Here is a 19,790-nt window from a genome sequence, read left to right on the forward strand (position 1 = left end):
ACTGGCAAATGTTCTGGTCAACAAACGGAGCCATTCCAGTCTGGATTTCTTTTTAACATAAAAATAACACATTATTTAGAGAAAAAGCAGGCTATGAGAGAATATATATATATATGATCCTACCCTATTCATTTTAAAATAAAAATTGAAAGAATACATAGGCCAACAAGTTGACATTTCCTACATTGTTAGAATACTTGCGATCAATACACATTGTGAAACTATAAACATTCACAAACATATTGTGAATGTTTACTACATATGCCAGGTCTTGGATTCAATGCTTTACATGCATTATTTCATTGAATCCTCTCCACACCTGTAATGGGGAGGGAATCCAGGCTCAGAGACTCAGAATAAACCGCCTGATTGTAGAGTTAATAAGAGGCATGGCTTGAAGTCAAGCCCATGTGTCTCTAACCACATAGCTCTGGCTTCCAATGTTAGGCTCTGCTGCCTCCTAGAGGATAGAATAGGGGATGCATTCATATAAGGGCAGCCTAAATGTTATTGTGGGTAAAGAACAGCCCAAAAGCTTTAGTGGATTACACTAAAGAAGGCATGTTCCTTGTTCATAACACATGTCCACCCTCGTTCTCTTGGTATGGGGATAAAGGTTTAGATACCTGCTAGGTGTTATCAGACATGGAGAGACATCTTCCAGACTATTCTGTCAGGGTGACAGGCTTCACTACCACATTATTTCGTTGGTCAAACCACATCACAGGCTGCAATCAACATCAGGGTTCATGCAGCCACAGTACATGACATACTTGATGGGCCCCTAAAGTGGACCACATGGTGCCAGCCTCATGGGGGGATGATGTGCAGGGCCAAGAAGAGGCGAGAGGATTGTTAGAAAATAACAGTGGAAGTCAGTCAGGATGGGTCCCTGGCTCCTCATCCAGGTGGACACTGTCCCCAGGTTGCCCTAAACTGTCACTGGCAAGATTCAAAGGGGTGAACCTCAGAAAAAGTAGTTTGTTCAGATGTCATTGGCAGCAAACTGAGAGCCCACTTGTCAGTGTGACCCTGGGTAAATCCCTGGCTCCTGTGTTCACCATTGTGGTAAAGGTGATGACTCACATGGTCAGTGTGTTGATTGGGAAGGTATAGGAGTGTAAGCATCCAGTATTGATGTTCTCTTATTATTTAAAAATAAATCTTTATTGTTCAGATTATTACAGTTGTTCCCCCTTTACCTCCATAGCTACCCTCAACCTGGTTCCTACCCTTATCCCCCCTACAGTACTCTTCCATAGGTGTATGATTTTTGTCCAGTCTCTTCCCGCACCCCTGCACCCCTACACTTCCTTCCCCCCAAGAATTGTCAGTACACTCCCTTTCTATGCCCCTGATTCTTATATATTCACCAGTTTATTCTGTTCGGCAGATTTTTTATTCACGTGACTTTTAGATTCACTTGTTGACCCTAAAGATGAGTGTTTAAGAAATAAATGTGCAACAGCCACAGTCTTACCTTTTTGAATTACTCTTCTACCTCCAACTAATAAAAAATGTGATCTACAACTCCTCCCTCATCCAGAGTGTTTACTATTTTCTAAAGTGTCTTCACCTTGAACTACTCCTCAGACTTCTAGATGGTCATGAACTGGTCTCTGAAATATCTCATACCCTAATAGGTAAAAGATAAAAGATTTTACATTCTTCATGAACCTGACTGTTCCAATCATGAATTTCTCCATGTCAGTGGATGGTACCTTCAGGTGCTAAATCCAAACCTTTACATCATCTCTGATTCCTACCTCGCTCTCCAAACTTCAAAATTAGAAAATCCAGGTGGCCACACCTAAATCACTGATCCCTAAGGCAACTGCTTCTTCCACATCCACAACCACCACTGTGCTCCCGTCACCATCCCCCTCACCAAGGCCACCACAGCAGCTTCCATTGTAGTCTCACCCCTGTCCTCACACCCATGCTGTGCCTCATGCTGCAGTCACAGGAGTCTAATGAGACCTGGGACACATCCCCTGCTCTTCTGCTCCAATGACCCCAATGACCCCACCACCAGCAGAACAGAAACCGAAATTGTCACAAAGCTTCTCTGGACTGGATTCCTGTCCCACTGTTGCCAGTTCCTGTTTTTAAACAATGGACACCTGCTCGGTCCTGAATCATCTTAGTGTTCACTTCAAGCATTGGCACCTTCTGGAATCAATGCATGGAAGGCCCTATGACCCACAATTCCACTGGCTGACACAATCAGGTCCCAATCACATGACCCTTGTCCTGGGCTTAGCATTCTGGGCTTGGTGTCCCTTCCAGGTCCCCAGGTCCAAGGTCCCCCGAGGAGAGCGGCTGGACAGCCCAGGCCCCACAGCCTGAGGCCCCCGCAGTGGGAGGCCCTGACCTCAGCCCACAGCCCGGCCCCCGAGCGGCTCTGACCGCAGGGCCTGTGGGAGCTGAAGGCGCTGAGGGCCCGGCTCCGCCGCCAGGACCCGGGGCCGCCGCCCCCTCGGGCTCCGTCCCTCTGTGCGCACAGCCAGCCCGGCCCTGAGGAGGACAGGCTCCTCCCGGAAGCCCCGGTCCCTTTAGACACACAGGCCGGCCGCCGCCCTCCGCCCCGGCCTCCCGGGCCCCGCCCGCCCCTGCGGCCCCCACGGGCACTCACTGCTCCGGGCGGCGGCCTGGGCTTCGGCCTGAGCGGCGCCGCCCCGAGGCGGGAGGGCCGCCGGGGCCGCTGAGGGCGCTGTGTCCGCGGGAGGAGGCGGGGGCCCGGGGACCCAGTCCCGCCGGGTGGGGGTTCCCCGCCTCAGACACCCTGCCCGGCGGGACAACTGCTCCTACTCGCCGCCTGAGCGCTGCCGCTGAGTCTGTGAACATGCGAAACACGCCAAAATGGCCGCCAGGAGGAGGACGCAGGAAGTCCCGCCCCAACCGGATGTGCAGGCACCAAGATGCTCTTTACCTCTGACTCTAGGGCAGTCCTTTCTGGGTAATGTAGTTTTCCTATCCCAGAGGCGGACTCATCCCAGCCAAGGAACTTGGAGTAAAGGTGTGTAGGCCCCACAAGTGGTGCTGGAGGAGGAGATGGGGCTGGAGGTCTGCTTACCTGGTCCACACGGACAGATCCACCAAAGAATACATATAAGGGGGAAATGGCAGACATCGGTTATACTATCAACAATGAAACATACAGCCGGGACCGGTTTTGCTCAGTGGATAGAGCATCGGCTTGGGGACTGAAGGGTCCCGGGTTCGATTCCGGTCAAGGGCATGTACCTTGGTTGCGGGCATATCCCCAGTGGGGGGTGTGCAAGAGGCAGCTTATCGATGACTCTCTCTCATCGATGTTTCTCTCTATCTCTCTCCCTTCCTCTCTGTATAAAAATTAATAAAATATATTTTTTTAAAAAAACAATGAAACATACAGATAGTAAAAGAATTACTTTTCAAATACTATATCCCAGCAGGGGTTGCTCAGTGGTTGACCATCGACCTATGAACCAGGAGTTCATGGATCTATTCATCATCATGGCACATGCATGGGTTTCAGGCTCAATTCCCAGGGAGAGGGGAGGTACAGGAAGGCGGCTATTAGTGATTCTCTCTCATCATTGATGTTTCTCTCTCCTACTCTCCCATACTCACTGAAATCAATAAAAAATATTGTTTGAACGTGTGATTTACATGAATTGTAAATAAATGAAACTTTAAAAAGGTTTAAAATTTGAGAGTTCAAGAAGATTTACTGTGTTATTATGAAAGTTCTGGAGCATATTTGTTGCAACTGTATCAGTATGTTGGAAATAAAATACAAGTATGTACTACTTAAATATGTTATGTGCATATTCACTGTTATCTCTTTGGCAGTTTAAAACTGACCATGGTAAGAGTATTTATGCCAGGGTAATTGACAAATACTGTAACCGTACACTACATTTAATGTATTTTTTAAATAAATCTTTATTGTTCATATTATTGCAAATGTTCCTGTTTCCCCCCCCCCCCCCCCCGTGGCTCTGCTCCACCAGGTTCCCACCCCACCCTCTGCCCTTTCCTCATCCCCCATTGTCCTCATCCATAGGTGCACAGTTTATGTTCAGTCTCAACCAGCATCAACCACTCCCCTTTTCCCCAAAAATTGTCAGTCCACTCCACCCCCGTATCTGATTCTATTATAATCAACAGTTAAAATTGTTCATCAGGTTTTTTAATTTCCTTGTTTTTTTTTTTTAATTAATAAACTTTTATATTTTTAAGGATAAATTTTAAGATCTAATCGTTTTAAACCTTGTTTTTTCTGCCCTGGGAACTGAGAAGCAAACTTGTTTACATGTAAACTTGCCCTTGGGCTATCAAAAGGCGTAGCCATTCAAATGTAAATAAACACATTGTTTAAAGATAGCTGCTGGCTGGAATTGGATTACCTGTTCTGGCTGGGAAGGGCAAGTCCTCCCCTTTCTCCATTAAAATTAAGGTGTTAGCTTTAAAACCTCTTTTTGGCAAGAGACCTTAAACTTTCAGAACTTTAAATTTTTCAGGTAGCAAATCAATTACTTAGCATTTTCTCAAATCAATAATACCTCCACATTCCCAAGGATACACTTCAAACAAAAGACACATCCAAATAGTTCAACCAGCCTCATCCAGACCCCACATCTTGTTTGACTCACTCCTTGGTCTCCAATTAAAAAGAAAGAAAATGACCTACAACCCCAATCTGGTCCCTACATTCCCACCTACATTTTAGAGTTGTTATTCTAACTGCTCCTCAGAGTTCCAGATACTCATGAACTGCTCTCTAAAATATCAGAAACCCTAATAGGTAAAATATAGAAGTTTTGGCATCCCCAAATAACATTACATTTCCTAATATGAATATCTGCATCTCAGCTGATAGTCCTTCAATACCTCCATCTACCAAATGCAAACCTTCACATCATCCCTGACTTTTTTTTGTAATTTCTTTGTAGATTAAGATGTTAAGTATGCGTTATTTTTTCCATCCCCCCACCCCATGATCCCCCTCATTCATATCCCATTTGTTGCCTTTAGACAGAAAACAGGCCAAGGTTTCCCCAATCCTCCCTCCTCAGTCACACCACCATGGCCTTACAAGGTGGCCTTTCAGCCTGTCACTCTCTCCCACCCAGTCACACCATGTGGCACCCTCAAGCAACTCATTGTTCTGGCGCTGAGACCTGGACTGCAGGACTGGACAGGCCCCTACACTCAAGGCTGGAGGGTGAATGAGGTGAGGCCGGGTTGGACTCTGAAAGGAGAATGTAGTTTGGGAGGCACGAAGAAATCAATCACAACCTGTTGTAACTCAACCCGCCTCAGACACAACCTGCACAGCGGGCACTCTGCCTCTGAGGCCTCGTGACCCAGCACTGGAGCCTCTGATTCTGTGAGCACACTGCAAAGGTCAAATTCACCACCAGGAGAAAGACCCTGGAAGTCAAGCTCCAACCAATTATCCAACAGGGATAATGCACCTCTCCTGGGCTTTCATTGGCTAAACCCAGCCTTCCTTAGCGCATGGCCCTTTGGGTAACGTAGCAATCTAGCCTCACATGGGGCACTAGGATCCCCGTCGCTCACTGCCCATTGAGAATATTGTTCTGGGTGTCCAAGTGACACTGGGAACTGACGACTTTATGTTTTAGGGCTGGTCACATGTTACTGGGGAGTGTTGTCTACAAAACAACTCTTGTTTGGAAACATTTCAGATTCCGGAACATTTAGAATGCTTCCTCAGGTGAAAAGTGTTATTTCAATTATTCCTGAAGACCACAAATCTAAGTGGATAAATATATGTAAAAGTATTTTAACTGACTTTTAGAGTGAGAAGGAGACAGATTAGCTGCCTCCTACATGACCCCTAAAGGGATGCAGCCCATTGCCACAGCAGGTTCCCTCAAATAAGAACTGAGCTGGCAAACATTCTGTGCATATGACTAAGCTCAACAAACTGAGCCACTCAAGCCTGGCTATCTTTTTTTTTTTTTTAAACATGAAAATATGACATTAGTAAGAGAAAAAGCAGGCTATGAGAGAATACACATAATCTTATCTTATTCTACTCATTTAAAAAGAAAAATTAAAAGGATACATAGGCTGACACATTGACATTTCCTACATTGTCTGCATGTGTGTTCAGCACACAATGTGAAGCTAAGCAGCTAACAGTTACAGAATGCTTTACTACAGAAGCCAGGCCCTGGATTCAATGCTTTACCTTCGTTATTGTCTCACTTAATCCTCTCTGCAACCTGAAATGGTTCAAACATCTATTTAATCGGGAGGAAATCCAGGCTCAGAGAGTTAATATAAAGTTAATATTGTAGAGTTAATAAAGGCAGGGCTGGAAGTCAAACCCAGGTGTCTCCAACAACAGAGCTCTGGCTTCTGTTAGGCTCTGCTGCCACCTAGAGGGTGGAATAGGGGATGCATTCCCATTAGGACAGGCTAGATATTATTGTGGGCACTGAGCAGCCCCAAAGCTTTAGTGCAGTGTTTCCCAAACTTCTCTCATGATGAGAATCACCTGGTGGAGTTGTTAAAACACAGATTTCTGAATCCCAACTAAGAAGTGCTAAACTAGAATTTTTGAGAACATATAGGTAAAATTGCATACCTTAGTGCTCTGTATATAAAATGTCTTAGAGCACTAGTTAAGTATACAATTTTACCTATATGTTCCCAAAAATTCTAGTTTAGCACTTCTTAGTTGGGATTCAGGAATCTGTGTTTTAACAACTCCACCAGGTGATTCTCATCATGAGAGAAGTTTGGGAAACACTGCTTTAGTGGCTGAGAGTAAAGAAGGCCTCTCTCTTGTTCATAGCACATGAACACCCTGGTTCTCCTGGAATCAGGATAAAAGAGCAGCCATCATGTAGGTTACTGCTGGGTGTTATCAGAGAGGGACAGAGAGGGCTGCCCGTCTCACTGGTTGCAAACAATCCTGTTAGATGTGACAGATTTGACTCCCATCACATTTCCTTGGTCAAAGCTTATCACTGGCTGCAGCCATCATCAGGGTCAGTAGCTTGAACTACTTGATGGGCCCCAGTAAGTCGACCTCATGTGCCATTCTCTTTTGGGGGACTGTGCAGGGGCAACGGAGTGAAGTGGGGATTGGTAGATGACAGTGAAAATCAGTCAGGATGATTTGCTTTCTCCTCCTCCAGAGACTTTGGTGTCTCCCCGCGCCCCCCCCCCCCCCCAGCTGCCCAAAACCCAGTATTTATCTGAGTGAGCTTCAATAAAGGAGTTTGGTCTCATGTCATTGGCAGAACCCACTTCTGAGTGTGACCCTGGGTAAACGCCTGCTGCCTCACTTCCTTCAAAGCAGAAACCACTTGTTAAACGAGCAGCTTGGGAAGAGGACAGGACTGAATGCATCCCAGCACTTATATTAAATTCACATCAGCCACGACCATGCCTCCAAGCCTCTGTGTCATTTGCATTGCCCACGTGAGTGCTCCATCAGGTGGGGCTGATTGGGAAAATGTTGACATAAACATCCATGGTGATCCTGTGGTCTCCATTCCTTCTGTGCATGAACCTGTGCCAAATGAGGTCCCTTCATGTTTTCCAAATCCACACTGCAGACGGCACTGAGCGGATTCTGCCTCCTGGCCCCGGTGTTACCAGGTGACCATGAACACTCAGTAGATGACCAATTGGAGGGTCGGGAGTGATGGTCCAAGCAGCCCAGTCACCTTCCTCTATTAGGTGTCAGCCGAGATTTCCCTCAGAGAAGGGGGTGACCTGCTCTCCAGGAATTAGGAACCCAAAGGACCCCCAGCCCTCTCCAGGGGCATCCAGTTCATTTGCAAAGGGGACTCAGGAGCCCAGGAACCTTCTCCCTCTGCTTTCCCTCATATGCACACACCCATTTATTCTTTTCCAGGAAATCAGGATCCTCCCATCATCCTCAAAGGCCTAGATTCCTCCCAAAACAGCACCTCCACACTCCACAAAACAATTTTCCCTCAGGATTCAAAACCAATGGTTCCATACAGGAAAGGAGTCACTGAGGAATGAGGGGAAATTTAAGCAGATGTCTTATATGCTGCACAGGCCTCCTTCAGTTAAAATAATAAATGTAAACAATTTGCAGAAGATTCTCAGCAGACATTTAAACAAAGCAGATAAATACAGTGCAAAGAAATGTCTAAAAATGTACAAAATGTATAAAAATGAACATAAAAATGTTCACCATTAAAAATTCCTCAGTACATGGAATTAAAACAAAAGCAAGTTAACATTATATGCATTTCCAGGGTTACTATTTGAAAAGGTTAACCATTGTATGTCCTTGCAGGGTAGCAGAAAAATTGGAATTTTTATATAATGTGGGTTAGAGGTAAGGCAAAGGGAATGACCATTTTGGATCACAGTTCTGTATATCTTAAATGTAAAACATTCACCTACACAACAGTTTGATAAGTATCACATGTGTCTATATAAAGAACTCAATGTAAATATTCCCAGATTTATTTATAATACCACAATCCTGGAAATACCAAAAAACATAGATTAATAAAGTGGTTATTCACAGAACACAGTACTACTGATCAATAAAAAAATTACAAAAAATTCAGCCATGACCGGGTTGGGTCAGTGGATAGAGCATTGGCCTGCAGACTGAAAGGTCTCAGGTTCTATTCCAGTCAAGGGCATGTACCTTGGTTGCAGGCACATTCCCAGTAGGGAGTGTGCAGGCGGCAGCTGATTGATATTTCCCTCTCATCGATGCTTCTAACTCACTCTCTCCCTTCCTCTGTGTAGTAAAATAAATAAATTATATTTAAAAAACAACTATGAACAGTATGAACTATTCTATTATAAAGAATGGGAAATCTGCCGAAACCAGTTTGGCTCAGTGGATAGAGCGTCGGCCTGCGGACTAAAATGTCCTGGGTTCGATTCCGATCAAGGGCATGTACCTTGGTTGCAGGCACATCCCCAGTAGAGGGTGTGCAAGAGACAGCTGATCGATGATTCTCTCTCATCGATGTTTCTAACTCTCTATCCCTCTCTCTTTCTCTCTGTAAAAAAAATCAATAAAATATATTAAAAAAAGAAAAGAATGGGAAATCCCTGAGGGCATGGAGGACTGAGAAAAGCGGAAAAGAGATTATAACAGGGCGTAGGAAAAGAGAGGGTGTGGCAAAGGAAAGTAGAGAGTTGTTGGTATGGAAAATAATACAATAATTAATAATAAACAGGAATAAACTCTGCCCAGGCCAGTGTCTTCAGTTGGTTGGGTGTCATCCCATTCACTGACAGACAGATCTCTGGTTTAATTCCAGGTGAGTGAACATCCCCAAATAATTTCCCGTTGTGGTGTGCAGGAGGCAGCCGATCTATGTTTGCCTCTCTCTTCAAGTCTTTCTCTCTCTCCCCCCAAAAAAGAATAAAATTTTCTAAAACATTTTTTTTCAAAAAGAATAACCTCGGAATTTTCCAGACATACAACTGTAAGCCTATTATTGACCCACCTTGTGTATGAGTTACAGGTGATTTATGTCACATGTGACAGATTCACAGCTTTACCTCTAGGTCAGGGCTCACCAAATAGCACACATAAGAAAGGTGCACTTTGGCCGGGACCGGTTTGGCTCAATGGATAGAGCGTCGGCTTGGGGACTGAAGGTCCCGGGTTCGATTCCGGTCAAGGGCATGTACCTTGGTTTCGGGCATATCCCCAGTAGGGGGTGTGCAAGAGGCAGCTGGTCGATGATTCTCTCTCATCGATGTTTCTAACTCTCTATCTCTCTCCCTTCCTCTCTGTACAAAAATCAATAAAATATATTAAAAAAAGAAAAAAAAGAAAAAAAAAGAAATGGAGTTAAAAAAAAAAAAAAAAGAAAGGTGCACTTTGTTGGACATCAATTCTCATTTCCAGGGGGAACAGCCTTGCCTCAGTGGCAGCAAGTGTTTTCAAGTAGGGAAGGTTATTGCCATTGGAATCAACAGGAATGCTAACTGGTTACAAAAGACACATCCTAGGGCTGATTACAGGATTATCCATCCTCTAGCTTTGAGGTCTTGCCTGTTGAGCAACAACCTTGAGGTGACCTCCCTAGGGCACCAGGGGGATTCACTCAATCATGAGATTATTGTCTCTGCTAGTGACTTCAGTTACAGGAAATAGTGGTGAAGGTCCTAAGAATGTCTTCAAAGATCAAACAGGCCACAAGTTACAAATAATTTAGACTTCAGCACAGAAGAGGCACTTTTCATCTACTTTAACTGCAGTGTCTGTTATGACTATAAAACCAGTGTCTCTATCCCAATACGAATTCCACCTCAGAGTCTTACAACAAATGACACCAGCCTATGAAATGAAATCTCACACATCATGACACATGGCCTCTTTGGAGCACATGGAGAGTAGTTCCCCTAAAAATTGCTGACACTTATGTAATACATACTGTGAATAGAGTATATAACTCATATTGTTCACAGGAGAATAAAGGCTGTCTGTTCAGGGTGAACATTGATCTCTACAATAAGAGACACTGAACAGCACATGGGAACCACAAAGTCATGCACACTTTCTCTCAAGGCCTTGGTTGGCAATACAAAATCAGCCAAAATTGAACAAAGAGTGATTTTCTGCCATCAAGCTGTGCCTTCCAAAGTACAGAAAGTCCGGGACCCTACCATATCTGTTCACCTGTCCAGGATGACAGATCATAATTTTTCTTTCAATCATCCCAGGGAGAGAAAAGAACCAAGAAAATTAAAGTACAAAAGAAAAAAACACCTTTACATAAATATCATAAACCAGAGCAGAAGACAGAGGAGGTTTGCAGGTTGATGCATATGAACCTGAAACACTTCATCATGGCCTAATATGAGACCCACAATGTCCAGGAAAAAGGTAGCACTTCTTAGTAGAAGTGGGCTCTGGGCAAAAGCAGAGTCAGGTCAATTCTCTAGTCAGAAATAAAGGAATGAAGATTCATCCATGAGCTTAGAAATATTCATAATTTTCTGAAGCACAACCCCGGATTATGCAGGGGTTGTGACGGATGCACACTCTTCAGATGACCCAGGTGGTAGGAGTGAAAAAGGTTCCACACAAATACTAGCAGTGACATCAATCAGGTTGTAGGCCTGAGTAGGTTAGCAAGTATGATGCAGTTTCTGAAAGTATCACTTATACCTGAAACTTAGAAGGTATCTAGCAGAGTGTATGTTCTGATAAAGGGGTTTCCATTCAGGTAAAAGCTTCTCCTCTGGTTGTGCTCTTCTGAGTGAGAAAGTAAAACATTCCCTGCACATTTAAAGCTTTTCTTCAGCGTGAACTCTCATGTGTTGAATGAGGGCATATTTGTAGCGAAAAGATTTTCCACATTCACTGCACCCATAAGGTTTTTCTCCAGTGTGAACTCTCTGGTGAATAAGGAGGTGACTGTTGTGCCTATAAGATTTTCCACATTCACTACACTCATAAGGTTTTTCACCAGTGTGAACTCTGTGGTGTGGAATGAGGTGAGCCTTCTGTCTGAAAAACTTCCCGCAGTCACTACACTCATATGGTTTTTCTCCAGTGTGAACTCTCTGGTGGATAAGTAGATAACTGTAGTGCCCGAAAGATTTCCCACATTCACTACACTCATAAGGTGTTCCTGTAGTGTGAACTGTGAGGTGCTGAATGAGGTTAGAGCTCTGACGGAAGCACTTCCCACAGTCACTGCACTCATATGGTTTTTCTCCAGTGTGAACTCTGCTGTGTTGCACGAGATTAGAGCTTCTGCTGAAGGACTTCCCACAGTCACTGCACGCATGTGGCTTTTCTCCAGTGTGGACTCTGCTATGTTGGATGAGAGTAGAGTTACTGCTGAAGGACTTCCCACAGTCACTACATTGATAAGGCTTTTCTCCAGTGTGAACTCTCTTATGATTAAGGAGGTGACTGTTGCGCCTAAACGATTTCCCACATTCACTACACTCATAAGGTTTTTCTCCGGTGTGAATTCTGTGGTGTTTAGTGAGGGAAGATCTTACATGGAAGGTCTTCCCACATTCTGTACACTCATAAGGTTTTTCCCCGGTGTGAACTCTGCTATGTTCGATGAGAGTAGAGTTACTGCTGAAGGACTTCCCACAGGCACTACATTGATAAGGCTTTTCTCCAGTATGAACTCTCTGGTGGATGAGGAGGTAACTCTTCCGCCTAAAAGATTTTCCACATTCACTACACTCATAAGGTTTTTCTCCAGTGTGAAGTCTGCGGTGTTTAATGAGGGTAGCACTTTCACTGAAGCACTTGCCACAGTCACTACATTGATGTGTCTTTTCTCCAGTATGAACTCCGCTATGTTGGATGAGAGTAGAGTTACTGCTGTAGGACTTCCCAAAGTCACTACACTGATATGGCATTTCTCCAGTGTGAATTCTCTTGTGCTTAACAAGGTGACTATTGCTTCTAAATGATTTCCCACATTCACTACACTCATATGGATTTTCTCCAGTGTGAATTCTCTGGTGGATATGGAGGTTACTATTGTTACTAAAAGATTTCCCACATTCACTGCACTGGTAAGGTTTTTCTCCAGTGTGAACTCTGTGGTGTATAGTGAGGGAAGACCTGTGATTGAACAGCTTCCCACAATCAGTACACTCATAGGACTTTTCTCCAGTGTGAACTCTCTTATGTCTATTGAGATTTGAGATAGATCTGAAAACTTTCCCACATGTATTACACTTATGTTTCCCTTCTCCAGAGCTGACGCCCCGATGTTGAACAAGATTCTGGTTATGGCTAGAAGCTTTGTCACATTCATCCCACTGGTGATGCCTTTTTCTATTGAGAAATTCCTGTGAAATCTCACTGCCACTGTGTGGCTCCTCACGGTCAAGAGGGGTCTGGTGCTGCACAAGCTCTGAGATGGCTGCAAAGTGTTCCCCAACCTCCCTACTGGTTGAAGGCAGCTCTGATAAGGAGAAGCTGAAGCTGGTCAAAAACAAGGTCCTGTCCACAGCTTCCTTCCATGGCTTCTCTCCACTGGCATCTCTGTGTTGCTGGGCAGGGTTGTCATTGAAACAGAAGTCTCTCACACATGCGTCACTGAAGACTGCTTTCTGCTCAAAGTCTGCTGTTTGTGACTCAGTCAGGTGCAGACTATCTTTTAACACAGAGAAACACCTCCCACAGAGAGGGGTCCTCTGGGTTGCTGAAGCTGTCTTAGAAGCACTATCCTGTGACTCCCCTTGCACAGATTCACTCTGCTCAGAACAGGCCTCAACATCATTCGTTTTATGCCCACAACCTGAAAACAGAAAAATGGTGACGAAATAAATGTTGACTGTGGTGACTGGGAGAAGTATCATTACAACAGTGTATCACTCATAACACGTTTGTTCCATGCAATTGTCTGACAGTGAAATATCTGTAGGAAATATTGATAAATACTGCTGTGAAGTTCTGGGCCTCTGAAGATCACCATACAGGGGAGATCTCATACAAAATATGAAACAAAAATGGCAACCACCACATGGAACAGAAGCTGAATAATCTGTTCATGTGTCTGCTAACAGTGTTCAACAGGGCTTATCTGCTGGTGACCTGGGCCAGCTGTGCAGAAGGTTGCCTACATCTTATTCCACATAAAATTCAAGAAATGAGAAGCTGTGTTGGGAATCTACTGAAGCAAGTTATGCACACCTCATTACACATACGCAGATCAATATTTGAGACTACAGATAGAACAGGTAATGGAGAAAAGGCAAAAAGGTGAAGGTAGCCAGAAACAAGGAAGTCACAGATTAAAAGATAAATCAGGGAAGTGTCAAGCATGGGGATGAAAAGGTAGAAGTATGAGCAGTAGCCAGGGGCACCTGAACCTAAACATATGAGCACTTTCCTGGTATGATTTAAACACCACCCTTATGTCATACCTCCCCCCAACTCAAGTGGGCCAGCCAACCCTTTAGATCATCCTGCATGTTCACTCTGTGAGCAAACAGGGTTCTCCTTGCACCCTGTAGTGTACAAGCACATAGAACAAAAATATTCTGACTTTAAGTGAAGGACAACAGAGATGACTAGCCAGGACTGGCCCAGAGCAAGACAGCAAGCAATAGTATTCAGGGAACAGAATATTACAAACAATGGAAGGAGGTCTTTATAAAGAACCGCCCAAGATTCATACAAGTGAAGACCATAACCAGGCACAGTCAGTCATAAGGAGCCTGTAGCTGGAGGAATGGGGCAGAAGAGGAAGCGATGGATGTGGTCATAGACAACCTCCCAGAGAGAGAAAGTGCAAGCTGGGCCCATTAAGCTGTTTGCAACAATCCTGACCCCCAGACACTTCCTGCCCTATCTGAGACTATGGGTATGAGGTATATTCATGAAGTCCTTTGTTCTGGGATCCCCACACACTCAGCACTCTCAGGCACAGCACATTTGACAGGATGATGGGATAAAATAGGAAAGCCCATTTCTGGGAGAGAGAAAGCTGTTTTGAGAATAAAGTTAGAGAGGGTCTCATCTCAGGACATTGGGACAATGTGAAGTTCTTACCTGCAGATGAGACGAGTGCAAACACTTCCAGCATCACCTCGCAGTACAGAAGTCTCTGAGCCTCATCAAGGAGCCCCCACTCCTCCTGGGAGAAGGCAATGGCCATGTCCTCAAAGTCCATATTCTGTGGTAACGGGGACAGTTCAGTCCATGATGAGCTTCTCTGCTAGGATTTTATGTTCATCATCCTCCCCAACATCCACATCCATCTGCTCTCTCCACCCCCCACATCAAAAAAGCACCTAGGACTTGGTCCCATCAAAGTCACTTTCTCCTTACATTCATTCCTACTGATACTGTGTCTTCTCGCAACAATAGGGGTAGATGATAATATAGATACCTGTGCTCTGAGACTCACATGTAGGCCACACTGCCCCTTTTCAATACAGTGAGTATCATGAACATAGGGAAGGGGGAGATGGTGTCCATAATAAAGGCATGAATGATTTGACACTGTTCTAGTCAGACATTACCCTTGTCCTCCAGATTCTCATTTCAAGACCCCAATAATTATGGCATCACTCTTCAATCTTTTTTTTTTTTTTAATATACTTTATTGATTTTGTACAGAGAGTAAGGGAGAGAGATAGAGAGTTAGAAACATCGATGAGAGAGAGTCATCGATCAGCTGCCTCTTGCACACCCCCTACTGGGGATATGCCCGCAACCAAGGTACATGCCCTTGACCAGAATCGAACCCGGGACACTTCAGTCCCCAAGCCGACGCTCTATCCATTGAGCCAAACCAGTCTCGGCCACTCTTCAATCTTTTGAATCCAATCCCAGGGTGGTTAGGCCATCATTTTGCACTACCTGCTGCACATAATTCATTGAACCGCTTCTTTCCCAGTGGAAAAACAACAAGGTAACACAAATATGCTGTGATGAATACAGTTTATTTCCTAATCATTTTCTCTTCCAAAATTCTAAATCACCACCTCCTAACCTTCTCCCTTCTCCAAGCCAGTAGAGATTTGAAAGTCCAGATGACAATGATGGATGCTATCTCATTCCTATTGATCACTGAACAGCCCTCAACAAAAAAAGGTAGGTGTGCACGCAAGTTTCACCCAAGCTCTCAAATAAGAATGTACCACCGGGACACATCCTCTTTTTAGGAATTAACCTGAAATTCACCTTATCATATTATCACCTTATCATTCAGACATCAGCAGAAATAGACAACATTCATTCCCTCTTATTTAAATGTTAGGGTCCTATATGCATGAATGTACATGCCTTCTCCAAGAGCACATCATCCTTTCTCCACACCTCTCTCTCACCTGTACTCTCACACCTTCTGCCCTATAGTCATCTCCTTGACTTCCTATTCATTACTCAATATGTGTGGTGTAGTGACTGCTTGGCAAATTCAAACAGCATTAAGTACTATACCAACTCTGAAAGTCCACACTCATTGAGGCAGCCCTGAAGGCCTGCTATGAAGGCCTCCCTCCCTGATTGTGTTTTCCTTCAACCTCACCTATTGAGAACCACATCAAATCTCAGATATCAAGACTCTACCTCAACTGGTATTGCACCTGATGTCTCTTCACCAGTCACAGCCTTCAGTACTCAAGTCCCATCACTTAAGGTCCTCTACCCCATGCCTAGTGAGTCACCCAGATGACCATTTATGCCCCTAAGTAAATCAACTGGTCGGCAAACTCATTAGTCAACAGAGCCAAATATCAACACTACGATTGCAATTTCTTTTGAGAGCCAAAACTGACTTCTGCATATGGGCCACGAAGTTTCAATCGCACTGTACATGTGGGCCCGCACGTGGTATTTTGTGGAAGAGCCACACTCAAGGAGCCAAAGAGCCGTATGTGGCTCTCGAGCCATAGTTTGCCAACCACTGAACTAGACTGACAACACCCCAGCTAAATCTCACAACAGAATCCCGGTGTGTGTTTAATAAGTAAATATGCAACAGCTGCAGTCTCACCATGCTTGAATTGCTCTTTGGTCTCCAATTTAAAAAAAAAAGGGGGGGGGGGGAGAAAGGCACAAAAAGAAGACCTACAACTACACCTTGTTCTCTCCAATCCCAGCTACCTTTTAAAGAAACTTTCATTCTGAACTGTTCCTGAGTTCCAAGAGTTCCAGACGCTCAGGAACTGGTCCCTGAAATATTGCAAACCCTTACAGCAAAAAATAAAGGTTCTGTCGTCTCCAATGAACATTACATTTCCTACTATGAACATTTGCATCTCTCCTAATGGTCATTCTATACCTCCAGCTGCCAAATTCAACACATCAAGTAATCCCTGATTCTTACATCTCTCTCAACCTCCAAATTAGAAAATCCTGGTGGCATAACAACTGATCCAAAATTCAACAGCTTATTTCACCACCACAGCCCCCATTATGGACCAATTACCATCACACTCACCAAGACAATCATAGCAGTTTCGGTCCTACTCTTTCTACTGCCTCCATCCCATCTATATTCATCATGCTGCAGAAACAGGGAGTCTAATAAGATCTGGGTCAGTCACCTGCCTCCATTGCTCCAAACCTCCCATTGCTCCCATCACCTACAGAACAGACTCCCAAGTTATCACAAAGCTCCTCTAAATCTGACTACTGTCCCATTGTTTCCAGTTCCTCCTTTGGTAAGGAAATCGACACCTTCTCGTTCCTGAATGAGCTCCGTTTTCACTCTGAGTCTTTGCACACACAGGACCCTATGCCTGGAAAAATCTCTCTCATCCCATTCCACTGGTTGCCAAAAAGAGGGACCACTCACATGATGCTACACCTGGACTCAGAATTCTGGGCTTGGTGTCTCATCAAGGTCCCCACGTAAAAAGGCTGAAATAGTGGCTGCACAGTCCCAGGGCACCCCTATCTCAGAAGCTACAAGACTTTGAGGCCCTAAAATAAGTTCCACAAATCGTCCCCCTAAGCGGTTCTACGTCTGCAGGAATCTGAGGAAAGAGGAAGGTCTGTTGAGTCTGGTCACCCCCAGGCCAGGTGACCTTGAGATGCCTGCATTACCTCAAGACCTCAGTCCTCAGTGCACACCCTTTCTAGTGACCTTATCATTTACAGGACTTTTTTCTGTCCCTGAAATGCTATCCTCTCTCTTCCAGTCTTCTCATTCTTCCTCTGAGGTTTTTTTTTTTAATATATTTTATTGAGTTTTTAGAGAGAGAGAGGGAGAGTTAGAAACATCGACCAGCTGCCTCTTGCACACCCCCTACTGGGGATGTGCCCGCAATCAAGGTACATGCCCTTGACTGGAATCGGACCTGGGACCTTGCAGTCCGCAGGCTGACGATCTATCCGCTGAGCCAAACCGGTTTCGGGACTCTGAGCAGTTTTGAGAAAAGGTTAGAATCCTATCTCAGACAATGTCTCTCTTTTGTTCACAATCACGGATGGTGACATTCCCTGAAAATGAAAGAAAAACTCCTCACACAAAACTTTCCCTCATCTTTCTTGTTGCCTTTACACATAACACACACCTGGGTTTCCCAAATCCTCCCAGCTCAACCAGACCACCACGTTCTTCCTGGCTGGCATTGCCACCTGTCACATTCTCTCAGTGTCACGCTGTCTGTTACCCACCAGAGACTCACTGTTCTGTAAACTGAGACCTGGGCTACAGGACCTAACACTGGAGGTACATGAGGTGAGCTGAATGGAACTCCGTAAGCAGAGGAGTCTGGAAAGCAAGGAGGCTTCAATCCCACCTGCTGTGACTCAATAACCCTCAGCACACCACTTAGAGCAGGGACACTGCCTCTGATGCCTCAGTGTCATTTTAAGGCAGAGCACCAGAGCCTCTGATTGTGGTAACAGAAGAAAGAGGTCAAAATGACCACCAGGAGAAAGGTGCTGGACGTCACACCTAAACCAATGGGCACCTGGGTAATGTGACTCTTCTGGGCTTTCATTGGCTAAACTCACCCATCATTGGGCCCATTGCCCTTTGGGCAATATACTTTTCCAGGCCTCCCAAGTGCCATTAGGATCCCACTCCCTGACTGGCCATTGCCATATTGGTTTTGGGACGCTAAATGACGCTGAGAAATGACAACTTGAGGTTTTGGTGACTGCTATAGGTTTTTGTGGAGAGTTGTATGCAACTGATCTCTTATTTGGAGACATTATTTCAGATTTCATGAAATCCAGAATGCTCCCTGATGTGGAAAGTATTATTTCTATTTTTTTTATTATTGGGGTTTTTTAATATATATTTTATTGATTTTTTACAGAGAGGAAGGGAGAGGGACAGAGGATTAGAAACATCGATGAGAAACATGGATCAGCTGCCTCCTGCACACCCCCTACTGGCGATGAGCCCAAAAGCAAGTTACATGCCCTTGGCCAGAATCAAGCCTGGGACCCTTCAGTCTGCAGGCTGACACTCTATCCTCTGCGCCAAACCGGTTAGGGCAGAAAGTATTTCACTGATTCCTGAAGACTACAAATCTAAATGAATATATATAGTTATATATTTAAGATTTTTTAATGTTTATTTTAGAGAAATGAACTGAGATGGAGAAACACCAATCAGCTGCCTCCTGCATGCCCCCAACCCATCATGAATACAATCAAGAGACCTGGTTTCTGCCCGGACCAGGAATTGAACTGGCAACCTTTCTGTGCATGGGAAGATGCTCAAACAACTGTGCCACTCCAGCTGTCAGAGTTTTTTTTATATATTTAACATAAAAATATCACATTTAGAGAAAAAGCAGACTATAAGAGAATACACATAATCCCATCCTATTCGTTTCAAAGCAGTGTTTGAAGGGTTAAATAGGTAAAAAAAAAAATTGACATTTGCTACATTGTCTGGATGTCTGTAGTCAGTACACATTGTGAAGCTAAGTAGCTAACAGTCACTGAACGTTTTACTACAGGTGCCAGGTGCCTGGATTTGATGCTTTACCTGCATTATTATTTAATTTAATCCTCTCTGCAACCTGAGATGGTTTAACCATCTATTTAATGGGGAGGAAATCCAGGCTCAGAGAGTCAACGTAACTTGAATTACTGTAGAGTTAATAAAGGCAGGGCTGGAAGTCAAACGTATGTGTCTCCAACAACAGAGCTATGGCTTCTAATGTTAGGCTCTGCTGCCTCCTAGACGGGTAGAATAGGGCAGTGGTCCACAAACTCACTAGTCAACAGAGCCAAATATCTACAGTACAACGATTGAAATTTCTTTGGAGAGCCAAATTTTTTAAACTTAAACTTTTTCTAACATCACTTGTTCAAAATAGACTCGCCAGGCAATGGTATTTTGTGG

General features: G+C 44.4%; 3 protein-coding genes and 1 long non-coding RNA gene across 13 annotated transcripts in view; 2 read left to right on the forward strand and 2 right to left on the reverse strand.

The window, feature by feature from the left end:
• Nucleotides 1-19,790, forward strand: part of LOC118712380 (zinc finger protein 154) — a 280,454-nt gene that overhangs the window by 169,043 nt on the left and 91,621 nt on the right. The window lies entirely within an intron of this gene.
• Nucleotides 1-19,790, reverse strand: part of LOC118712381 (zinc finger protein 551) — a 135,813-nt gene that overhangs the window by 8,111 nt on the left and 107,912 nt on the right. For 2 of the 9 annotated variants that reach the window (XM_045577325.1, XM_045577328.1), the window contains exons 2-3: nt 14,522-14,645; nt 10,521-13,265 (exon numbers count right to left, since the gene is read on the reverse strand). In XM_045577325.1, the coding sequence (XP_045433281.1) occupies nt 11,275-13,265; nt 14,522-14,645 (2,115 nt within the window). In that variant the 3' untranslated portion in view covers nt 10,521-11,274. Of the gene's footprint in view, nt 1-10,520; nt 13,266-14,521; nt 14,646-18,111; nt 18,140-19,790 lie in introns of those variants that run through there. The other 7 variants (XR_006740788.1, XM_045577330.1, XM_045577333.1 and 4 more) reach the window with 7 other exon arrangements.
• Nucleotides 1-19,790, reverse strand: part of LOC118712401 (zinc finger protein 551-like) — a 32,353-nt gene that overhangs the window by 8,111 nt on the left and 4,452 nt on the right. The window lies entirely within an intron of this gene.
• Nucleotides 9,457-10,084, forward strand: LOC118712422. The gene is made up of 2 exons (XR_004986036.2): nt 9,457-9,576; nt 9,856-10,084. It is a non-coding gene; the product is annotated as an uncharacterized LOC118712422 (long non-coding RNA).

This window comes from Pipistrellus kuhlii, unplaced genomic scaffold (genome assembly GCF_014108245.1).
Source record: "Pipistrellus kuhlii isolate mPipKuh1 unplaced genomic scaffold, mPipKuh1.p scaffold_m20_p_89, whole genome shotgun sequence".
Lineage (NCBI taxonomy): Eukaryota > Metazoa > Chordata > Mammalia > Chiroptera > Vespertilionidae > Pipistrellus > Pipistrellus kuhlii.